Source organism: Filicampus tigris, chromosome 17 (genome assembly GCF_054856515.1).
Source record: "Filicampus tigris isolate MCC_2025a chromosome 17, RoL_Ftig_1.0, whole genome shotgun sequence".
Taxonomy (NCBI): Eukaryota; Metazoa; Chordata; class Actinopteri; order Syngnathiformes; family Syngnathidae; genus Filicampus; species Filicampus tigris.
The window spans coordinates 11749707-11761577 of record NC_141233.1 but is presented as its reverse complement, the minus strand read 5'-3'; the positions used below and the strand labels follow the sequence as shown (position 1 = coordinate 11761577).

Here is an 11871-nt window from a genome sequence, read left to right as displayed (position 1 = left end):
GATCAGTTTCAGACACTTGGCAATGACTACATCCATTGCGCCGAGGCTCAATTTATAAAGGGATAAATGCACTTGCTGGACACTTTTTTCACCCCACCGCATAATCTCATAACATCCAATACATGAACTGTGTCAGGAATGTTGTTGTGTTAGGTTATGTTGTACTACTACCAGGGGCGGAGCCAGAACGTGGCTAATGGGTGGGCCTGGGAAAATCCGGGTGGGCCTGAATATTTCTCTCACCGAGCTCAATCCTCCTGTCCCGATACATCGTATATTCAAATAAAATAACAATCTGAATAATATGAAGTTCAGCTCTTCCTTAGACAACTACAATTAGACCATTCTTAATATTCAATCAAATGAAAAACACAATGAAACACAAATTCAAAAATAATTTAATAATGATTTACAAAAAGTTTAAAAGTATTTTTTTGAAATATTTTTTCATGAATTTCACTGGGTGGGCAGTCTGTCAATCTGAGTGGGCGGGTGCACACCCAGGCCCACCCATGGCTCCGCCCCTGACTACTACTGGTTTAGCATTCCATAGCAAGCTACCGTATGAACTAATAGTCCCTTCAAAATGAAAGCTTCGTAATTATTTGCAACGGAACAGTGTTATAGAAAATGAAAAGATGGATAATTCCACTCAACCTTTTTTTAATCCTCACATTTAAGATTTAAGATTTGTGAAGAGTTACAACACCACAGATACAAGTCCCTTGCTCATTTTTTATTGAAATGCTAAAAATTCAGTTCATCCAACAACCAGTGTCAATGAATACTAAAACAAACATAGCCACACATTTTTCTATAAATGTCCAAAAAAAGATAAAACTCCATCAATAAAAATGTCTTGTCAAAATACAAACACAATAAATCAGGACATAAAAGGTGAGGTATGCTGGGATTCAGCGTTGGAAATGATCAGTGATTACAGTGCAGGATAAAGAGAGTGATTATTAAACATAAATTATGTAACATATTTTTTTTAACTTTTATTTCCATGTGTTTTTTTTTTTCTTACAAAAAGATACCATTTTAGAGGATCGATAAACGGGTTCGCCACATTAAAAGTTTCCGTTAGAAGTTAAAATTTGTCATGGACAGTTTTATAAAACAGGTAATTTGGCAGAGAATATTCCCTTTAAAAAAAAAAAATAGGTGATTAAATAAAATATGGGCCACAAGGGAAGGAAATGTGTTGAAAAAGTGGACCAAAAAAAAAAAAAAAAAAAGAGTCAGAATTGCTCCATTGCTCCCCCAAGTGTTGCAGACAGTCCAAAAACAAACTGCCAAGTTGTCCAAGTAGACTTTTCCATCCTCCTCTTGGGAAAAGTTTGTGTTGTTCTGTTTCAGATCACCGTCAGTTCAGACGTACTGCTCTTTGGGGAACGTGTACGCCCCCACCCCCGGGGGAGGAGAGGACTGGCCCGGCACTGAGGGGTACTTAAAGACGGCGGAGGAGTGCGAGGGTGGAGAGAAGGTGTTCTTGGACGAGCAGGTGCTGCTGCTGCTGCCCGTGGTTGTGGTGGCTTGTGGAGAGTGGTAGGGATGTTGGGGCAGGAAGGACAGAGGGGGGTTAATGGGGGGGGAGTAGGGCTCCGGGTAGTCCTCCTTGTTACAGGCCAGTCTGTAGCTCACGTAATCCGCAGTGTTGGGAAGCTCCTCGTAGAAACGCCCCGAATGCTGTGGAAAGGTGAGGAGAGCTCATGTTTTGTTTACGTGCCACGAGATCTTTGCAATGTAAAATACAATATAAATCACTGCTCTAGATAGAACATCTAGTTTACTATGAAAAATAAATATAATTCAAATAAATACAATGCACAATCTAAAAAGATCCAAGGCAAAGGATGTATCCTAAAGTCTGCATTTATGTACATATACAAACAGTGCTTGCAGACATGCCTCACATCAATTTTTTTTTTTTTTTATAATACAATTTTTTTTTTTATAATTGTCTTTGTAAATGCTAATGTGTACCTCATTTGATGACCAATGAGTGCACGTATACCTGAATATCCTCCGCGGGTCTTTTGCGTATCGGCTGGGACAGTTTCCTTGATGGAGAGTTGTCTCTGAGCAAAAAGAAAGACAGTAAACAGTACAATCAGTGTAGTCAGAAATATCGTGTTATTGTTGTAAAAAAAAAAAAAAACGTGTTTTTATTTCAGTCTGTGTGCAATAAAAAAAATACTGAGCCATTTTCTATAGTGCTCAGTGTTCACCCTCATTAGGGTCAAGGGTCAGCTAGACCCTATCCCAGCTGAAATTGGACTGGTCACAAGTCAATCACAGGGCACATGAAGACAAACATCTATTCACACCTTCCAACCCTCTTGTTGTTTAATGAAATTGTCACAGAAGAGTTAACAGTACATACGAGGCGTCATCCTTTCTGCTTCTGATCTTGAGCACCAGCACTGTGATGGTGATTCCCATCAGCACGCCCGCCGCCAGCAATAAGGCCACCACGCTGATGACATCACCCGTCGCTATCTGCGGTAGCGGCTTGTCTGCAAAGAAACCAGACACGCATGTATCAAGATCAACTCTGGGTCTCGAGACGAAACGCAAAGTGGTCTCATACCTATAACACTGACTTCCACAAAGCCCGATCTGGTCCCGATGCTGTTAGTGGCATCGCACACGTATGTACCCTGCAGATCGTACGTAACCGGCCCTTTAAAGATGAGGACGTTGTCTCTTATCTCAGCGCTGCTCGGCATGGAGCCGTTTATCCTGAAGAAGACACAGTGAGAAACTTAGTACGTGAAAGATTTACTGGGATAGTTTCATTTTTTTTTTTTTTTTTTAATCCTCTTCACTCACAGCTTCCACTGATAGAGGGAGACGGCCGGGTTGGCGTCAGCTTGGCAGCTCAGCTGGACGTTCTCTCTGTTCAGGTACCAGTTTCCATCGTAGCCATCCACCAGAACATCGGGTTCATCTGGAATGTACACATGAACAATTAGGATTTGTCTAATTTTGACATTGTTTCGACACTGAATGTTGATGAAAACATGGTGATGATTTACAGTGAACCTTCACACATTTATGACGTCTGTTTGGAACTTATCTGACAAAAAGCACAGGACCAATGCAATAAATGTATTACTTTAGTGGCATCTTGATGTAATTTAATTATGTTGAAGTGAGTTGAGGAATTTCATTCAAATAAAAATAATTGTTAATTATTTTGTGGGACCCCAGTTTGAGAATCATTGCGCAACACACCCCATAAAAACACACACATTTTAGTGTGACTTACACTGAATATCGAGGGTGACGCTGTCTGTGAACACCTCGTCGTTGTAGGAGGTGACACAAGTGAGCGTCTCCTTGTGCGTTTCCCTGCCGGGCACCAGAATGTAGTCGCTCTGAATTGTGAAGGTACCGTCTGAGTTTCTGTACTCGCGGGTGGTCACTTCACCTGGCACTCTTGTCTCCCACCTGTACACAAGGAGCATACAAGCGTTAGCTAGCTAGTAGTAGCTAACTAGCTAGCAAACTTTATACAAATTTATACATTTCGGTTTGTCCTGTAAAGTGGCGGTTTTTTTTTAGGGAGCATAAAGAAATGAATATGGAGTAATGGAACAAAAACTACACGAGAACTTGCTTTGGCTGCATGCAATCAGCTTGTGATGTTACCACACTGCCTCCTTGAGGAATGGATCAGTAAGGTGTCAGCCATTATTAAAAGAAACTGTAATGTATTGATTTTCAAGCATTTTTTTAATGTAAGAGTAACGGCCACAATGGGAAAAAAAACAATATGGGGGTTTTAGTTGTAATCTTAAGAAAATAATTTTAAAAACATACAATATTTATCTATTATTTTATTGGAAATAAACTATTTTACACTCAAAATGATTTGATTTCATGCTCACATTATTATCCCTTTTTATTTAAAAATGTAAAACTTTTAAACTCAAAAAACCTTAATATAGTAGTATAAAAGTAATTCAATTTCAAAATTAAAGTAATAATCTTACATTTTATATATATATATATATGTATGTATGTATATATATGTATGTATATATATATATATATAAATATATATATATATACATATATATAACTATCTATATTAAACATCTAAATAGATCAATAACAAATAAATAAATAATAAAATATATGATGTAATTCAGCCTTAAAAAAAATGCTAAATTAATTTGAAAGTGATCAAATGAACACACACCTGATGACACCAGGTGGTTTTCCATTGGCAGAGATGCACGTCGCCACTGGCGTCTTCAGGTTGGATGCACGAGCCACCAGCGTGGGCGTGGACAGACTCATCTGAGTGGTCGGACGAACTAAACAATGATATGGCGAAATATATAGCATTTACATGGAACTGCCCATGTAGAACAGATTGCAAATTCTGGTTGAGAGACGACAATGTTAATTAATGAAGAATGACTGTCAATTTAAAAATAGCACTGCATAGACTAATATTATTGAGGACATACATCACAAGACTATTCATTGATATATTCATGATAACAATTTACTGTATCATTAAGATATTAAATTGCATTTTGTCCGTCCATTCATTTTCTATAAAAAGCAGACTTTGGGCAATAGGCAGACTAGCTGTTTGTCTATATGTGGTTTGTGATTGGCGGGTGACCAGTTCATATTTGCAAAAAAATGACCAAAAATGCTGTAATTCGCATTCCAGGCCAGTAGTTGCCAATATTACGTTGTATATGCGTTGTATATTCTTACCATATACAGTCAGGTTGACCTTGTTCTCCCTGTTGCCAGCAGGGAAGGTGGTGTATTCACAGATGTAGGTGGCTTCGTCGGACAGACGCAGAGAGGAGAAGATGATGGTGGTGTCTTCAAGGGTCGGAGTTCGACGCCTCACGGCGGCGTTCTTGAATGTGACGCGGTCCTTGTAGGGCGGAGCCACAGACACTCCAAGGGACGGATTGGCGATGGCCATATTCTGCTTGGTACCGTTCACCAGTTTCTGCCATGTCACCTGGGAAGGCACAATAGGCAGATGAGATACACTGCCTTGGGCTTTTCAAATTGAGTCCGAAAAAAAAAAAACAATCCCAAACTTGAACAATTCGTAGTTCAACATAAATGAAAGAATATTTTTTGATAAAATGCACATTTTTGGTACATTGTGACAAACGTTTTTTTAATTAGAAAACCCGAACACAACTATGTGATGTTTTTGTAACTAAACAATCGTGAATGGAAGCCTTCTATTGTGTGTCCTTCGAAATGTGATTGCCACAACCTCTCTCTTGCCCTGCGGAGGAGTAGGCGAGGTGATAGTCACAATAAACTCGTCTCCTATGCTATGTAGAAAAACATCAAGATAGCAAGATGCAGAGTGGGTTGTCTGTTTCTGAGTATAATCTGAGTGTGTTCTTCTTGGTATTTGGATCAGCTTCCTCCTCTTAAATCAAGGTATAATAAAGAGACTTTTTTTTACTTGTTTTACCTTTAGGTACTAAGATAATAAATATTCTTGAAAACACATCTTAATCACACTTTATCTTCATCTCACACAGACAAACAGATAATTCCACAACACTGCCTAATTTTCGAGATGATTTCATTAATATCGACTTAAATGTTTATTCAGGGCCCATTTGTGAGCTGAGGTGCTGAAGTGAACAAGTACCTGGGAGATTTTGACAGGCGGCGAACTGTTGATGAACCGGCAGCGGAGATCCACCTTGGAACCCAAGTACCCTGACTTCCCATCATCCATTTCTACAGTTTGGCCATTGCCTCCTATAACACAAGAAAGAAGCGGACACACATATGGCTATAAATGTATATCCTGATTATGATACTGTATATTCTAATATCATACTATTTTCCCTTAAACTTACATAAAACGAATGGCAATTTTTCTCTTATTCTGTATCAACAAAACATATTTTATATTTTTTTAAAAAAGACAATAAAATGGGGAAAAAAGATTAATGCAAATACCATGAGGGTGGTTACCCTAAATAAGCTAACTCAATACCCCACATATCAAAACAACGATGTTAGAAGTTACCAAAGGTGTTTTTATGGCACACTACAATATATATAGTTTCATTACACAGCTTTCCACACTATTATAATAAACAAATGACGTATTTTACCTCTAAATGGGAGTAATATTCCAGACAATACAATATGTGTAAAAGGGATTTGCATGGTCAGCGCAGCTTATGTCAAAGGTGATAGCATCGGACAACATGAGAAGGGCGCTTAGGTCAGAGGTTATGGATTACAGTAAAGTATAAATAAGTGCGATTTGTAAAGTACTGTCCCCACTACCTGACTGATCCTCTGGAACAAATCCACTCCAGAGCCTCCGTCATTTCACCTAGTGTACTTCACTCACATGTTTTAGTGTTGCTGCATGGCCAGACAGAATGAGTAAGTCTGTGAGTGGGCTTACTTTTAAGCAGCTAGCCGTCTGATTGATTCATAATGCAACCTCGCAGAGCACAAGGATGGCACACTGAACAAACAATGCTCCAAACAATGGCTGCTCCCATTCTCATGCACGCACAACAATCACATAATATCACACTGTTTATCTCTCGTTGTCATCCTATGAAACGTCTCGGACATTCCAAGTACGATTTACTGTACAGTATGTGTGTGTACAAGGCATTTTACAAGGACAAAAATATAAAGCTCAAGTTTTAAAATTGAGCAAATTGCAAACTTAACCTTCAACTTAGTGCATTAGTGTTTGGATGAATAATGATAAATGATGATGATGATATAATATATTTAGGATAATATATATAAGATATATATATAATTACTATCATCATTAAGTGCTGTACTTTAATATAACAGCTACATATTCACATTAGCTATAGTTCAGCATGCAAGTTTAATATTTCCATTATCTTAATGGAGGCTTATTGATGTGGAGCCGACATGACATTTTGCTCTCATTTCTGACAAGGTTAAGCGATTAATAAACACCCCAGGCAGAAATTGCTGACATACTCTAAGCTCCGCCCTCTTGTGAAACCACAATATAATATTACACCAGTAATCTCATGTCCGCAAAAAGGGCTATTGTGAGTCAGTGACCACAACAAGAGGTGCACAGTCGAATAGTTGCTCGCTTATTTAGCAACACCAATCAGCCCCAAAAATGGAAACAGCTCTCATGTGGCAAAATAATAATAATAATAATATATAGTAGTATATTGTTGACTTAATACCACTTTGACTGTGTCAATTAAAAATTTGCATCTTAACTCATTCACTGGCACTGGTATTATATTTTTTTTTAAAGATTTTTCAAACATTAGGGTAAAAGAGAGTATGAAAATGTCTGGCAGTGAATGAGTTCATGAATACAAAATTGATTGCATTAGTGTGATTAATATTGTGGTTTAATGTGAAATATGTTTGTTTGGCTTCTTGCAAACCTACATGTTGTGCATACTGTATGTAATATTACATTTGCTATCCAGTGTGTCTACATTCATTTCACATTCTCATGCAAATATAATTCCCAGTTCAACCTCAGCCATGCGTGTTTTGTCACACTAATAACTTGAATTGTATTACAGCATGCCTTATTCCTATTGTGGACTGAACAGAGAGAAAGCAGTTTGTGAGAGTGGATTACGGCCTTTAGCAATATTAAAATGCATCTGTATGATGAGAATTTATGCATTTATTGAAATATACAAGTCCTTTCTCCTGGGGTCATTATAAGCAACTTCCATAGATAGGAGACTGAATTGTGTTTATGAACGCATCCAGGCAGGTGACTGAGTAGGAACACTGAATGACGAACCCCAAATTTGGGCCACATTACCCAACCACATACACACACTGAAAGTTCCCTTGTGATCTGTTTTGTGCTGATTAGAGGTTTTAGATGAAGCACAGTGAGTGTACCTTGGTCCACACACACACGCACACTAACATACACACACACCCCACGTCTCTCTTTTTCACTTTCCTGCTCTTCAACCAGGTCCATTCATTCATTCTTCCTTTGTTTAAGAGGATGGGAAATGACCTCATGAGCCACAATGACCTAAAAACAGCAGCAGCGATGGGAACTTAACACAACAATGGCAATGTTGTTTTACTTTACACGTGCAACACACATGGAACAAGTCCTACTAATTGAGTCCAATATAGACATATGCACAATTACATGAGCTGTTGCATAAAAAAAAGGCATCAAAAACCAATTTGGATTATTTAACCTTTACCCACAAACTAAAATTTCACGGGTGGCATTGTAGCTGGAGGTGGAGCCTTACTCAAGCTAATAGTTCAAAATAGCCGTTAGCACAAAATTTCAGGCTTCTAATAGAAAGCAAAAAAGCCTACTAGAACATCTGAACAACTGACTCTCATTTAACATGAGTTTGAATGTGACAGGTTAATTCTGAACACAACCGAATCCCCGGGTATTAGAGGGTGTGCACACTTCTGCAACCACATGATCACAGTTGTTTGTTGCATTTATGTATATTTTTTAGGTTGTGTTGCACAGGTTATTGGTCACATTGTTGGTTGAAAAGGTTGAGAAACGATTTATCGTGGTGTATTTTTTTTTATCTCACAAAATCTGGCGATTGAACAGGGGTGTGTAGACTTTTTATATCCGCTGTACATGGATGTGAGAAGTCTAGGGGATGACAATGCAATCTAATTGGATTCTTAGTAAGGGCTTTAGGCAATGCCATGACATCATAATTATGACATCATTGCCGGTCTTTACTATTATCTGATTTTTGAATGCGACCGAGTATTTATTTATTTTTTTTCAAAATACCAGCATCGACAAAGGAGAAGATGAAAGAGAAAAGACAGAATGAGGGCAGATTAACTCTTCAATCTCTGCACCATCAAATCTGTGATTGATCGCGGATTAACACGTTGTGTTCATGTGGAATTTACTTTGGAGGAACCTGACGCACAATGAATACTGTCTAACACAGAATGACACACACATCAAATTAAAACCTACGTTTAGTTTGTGACATTGACACATTTCCCACTATGGTTCTTATCTCTAAAAGCAACAGATTGCACCACAGGAGCAGCATATATAGCAAAAATGAAAACACACTCATGACATCCACTCTACTAAATTACATCCCTTGCATGCTTCCGTTTTAAATGATTGAAATGAAGTTTTTTTTTTTTTTTTTTTTTAAATCACAACATACAATTTAATCTGTCATTGTTGTAGAGTGCCTGTGTGCATGTTTGCATGTAATCTGCGCGGCGGCATGGAGTGTGCACTTGGCCCGTGTTCAGCGAGGCCAGCTCACGGGATTAGCATGACTCTTGCTGCTTTTTGGGGACATGAACGCAGAGAAGGAGAGGAGATGAAGAGTCACGATGAGTGCAAAATGTTAGCGGAGGATGTCGGAGAGGACAAGTAGGAAGACGGATCGCTCGTCACTCGTAAAAATGGGCCTGCAAAACTACATAGAAGGGTGAGGAAGAGGACAAGAAGGGCTGTGCTGGATTATTTTAGTCTGGGTGATCCAACAGTGGATTATGCTGAGATGTGATTTTGCTTGTCGGTCTCCAGAGGCAAATGATTGCAAAACAGAAAGTGGAGGGAACGAGCATAAGTGTGCACCAAGCAGGTGAAGACGTTTGTCGTCTGGGATTTGGCAGCGATCGCCTCACCCTGCGCGTGCGGCTCTAATCCCTGGCCTTCAACACATGGTACGCACGCACAAACAGAGAGGGGAACATACACATGTAAACGCACCAGCAAATTACTGCTCAGCTGGCATGGAGAGGGCTTTATCGGCGACTTTGAGTGAAAAAAGCAATCAGAGCAGATGTCACAGCAGCTCAACGCTGCCGTACGTTGCCACTATTGTCATTACGTAACCATCCCCGCCTCCTCTACCCTACTTTTTTGGGGATGCCGCCGCAAGTTTGACACCATTGCTCCATTCATTAAAATGCATCGGAACAGTGTTTGTCAACCACACATTCGTGTGACCACAGAGGTCATCAGGTGCGCTGTGGGAAATTCTCCAATTAGAAATTATGATTATTATTATTGACCGCAAATAATGTGTCTTTGTTCAGCTATCAATGGCAGGGACATATAGTGATTGATTAATTGCTCTTGCACTAGATGGCAGAAGGTTCAATTAAACCGTGGTATGCACCTGTTGCCATTCATACAACAAAATAGCTTCTTGTTCAGTTGAACAGACCTTTCGCACCGGGTAAGTAAATTTATGAGTAAATTGAGACAAGATGATCCATTACAGTGCTTATATACATTTTGTGCCTTTTTTAGGGGGGTGGGGGCATGCAATGCAATTCTTGAATGTAAAGCATGTGCCGTGACTAAATAACTACACTAATGCAGGGGAGGCAAAATAGCCAGTGCAATTACTGAAATAAAAGTCCAAAACAACAAATTCTTTGGAAAAATACACCTCTAAAGTTTCACCAAAAATCCAATTACGAACAGCAATCTCGCTATTGTTTAGCATTTTCCTTAGCTTTTTTCTTCTCGTTCCAAAAGAAGAACTTCCATCCCTTCCATCCATCTGTCCGTTTTTCTTTGGCACGTGTTCTCATTAGGGTCACGGTTGAACCGGATAGCCAGCCAATTGCAAAGTAGATACAGACAAACAAACAAACATTCACGCCTATTGACAATTTTCTTCAGGGAACCTAACATGTTTTTAGAATGTGGAAGCAAGGTGGAATGGAGGTTAACCCACACAAGCACAGTTACAACATGCAAACGCTACACAGGAAGGCCTGAGCCAATATTTGAGGTTTTTCTGGGGTATGCAAAATGTGGCGCTGAAAAAACGAATGTTATTGACATTACAGCAACATAATTACCGGTGTGTAAGCAGCTATTTTAGACAACAATAAAATGTTTTTTTTGAAAAAGTCAGTAGATTTATTTTAAATTAACTATAACAGGTGGTCACAAAGAAATCTGATTAGTAAGGGCTTTTTAGTCAATGCCATGACATTATTATTGTTACAGTGTTTGGGACTGAGCCACCAGAACAGGGTGAAAAGGGAGAAAATACATACTGGTGGTAACTTATGGAAATGTTTTTTTCTCTGTAGTCACACCTCCCATGATCAGCCTATTCAACTGATACTGAGCATCAACAAACATACACACTCACCATATACAGTAGATTAGGAACACATATGCAATCAAAAGGGATGAAAAAAGATAGATAGATAGATAGATAGATAGATAGATAGATAGATAGATAGATAGATAGATAGATAGATAGATAGATAGATCGATGTGGATCAAAACAAACTCTAGGTGTAATAGCTATTATTGGTAATAAAAAGGAGATGGAAATGTTTACCTGACAAAACGTAAGTAGTTATCAAGAATATCCAAAGTGTCGTATGTTCCATGCCCAAACCACCTTTGCCAGTTTCCCTCCTTGGTTCAGTTCCCAGTGTGTACTTGTGGTCTGCCTCAGCGGCGACTTTTTCTGCTTCTGCCGCTCCAGTCGAGCCTCTTTTCCACCCAACTCTGAAGGTGGAAACAATTTGTCAAACTCGCAGCATGAGGTTTGAGTGCCCCCTTCTCCCGCTCGTGTTGTGATTTGTCCGTGAACCGGAGGCGCTGCAGTCGACTCGGCTCGGCGGGGATAAAGCAGCTTAACGCGTGGGCAGATTATTTCCCAGATAGCCTTCCAGTCCCCACCGACAGCTATCTGTCACTGCCCAGGGGGCCGTGCTGGACACCACCATGCAATCAGCACCCCCCTCCCCCCACCCTTAAAAATTGAGAGAGAGAGAGAGAGAGAGAGAGAGAGAGAGAGAGAGAGAGAGAGAGAGAGAGAGAGAGAGAGAGAGAGAGAGAGAGAG

General features: G+C 39.4%; 1 protein-coding gene across 2 annotated transcripts; it reads right to left on the bottom strand.

Moving 5' to 3' along the window:
* Nucleotides 1–721: 721 nt before the first annotated feature.
* nectin1a (nectin cell adhesion molecule 1a) lies at nt 722–11748 on the bottom strand. 2 transcript variants are annotated; one of them, XM_086012513.1, is made up of 10 exons: nt 11361–11748; nt 5663–5775; nt 4747–5005; nt 4214–4331; nt 3278–3459; nt 2839–2956; nt 2597–2748; nt 2390–2522; nt 2021–2084; nt 722–1692 (listed from the first exon to the last, which is right to left on the bottom strand). In XM_086012513.1, exons 1-10 carry the CDS (start codon nt 11410–11412, stop codon nt 1375–1377), a joined length of 1509 nt encoding a protein of 502 aa, XP_085868639.1. In that variant the 5' UTR covers nt 11413–11748; the 3' UTR covers nt 722–1374. The 2 variants fall into 2 exon arrangements, with proteins under 2 accessions (XP_085868639.1, XP_085868640.1); XM_086012514.1 differs by having other exon boundaries at nt 1564–1692; nt 1990–2084.
* Between the last annotated feature and the right edge of the window lie 123 nt (nt 11749–11871).

What these genes read in the sequence shown, in the direction of transcription:
- nectin1a (XM_086012513.1), bottom strand. Translation starts at nt 11,412, where the DNA reads ATGGAACATACGACACTTTGGATATTCTTGATAACTACTTACGTTTTG. An exon ending in CGCCTGTCAAAATCTCCCAG is followed by an intron (nt 5,006 to 5,662) that starts GTACTTGTTCAC and finishes GTGCCTTCCCAG; the next exon opens with GTGACATGGCAGAAACTGGT. An exon ending in CGTCACCCTCGATATTCAGT is followed by an intron (nt 2,957 to 3,277) that starts GTAAGTCACACT and finishes TGTACATTCCAG; the next exon opens with ATGAACCCGATGTTCTGGTG.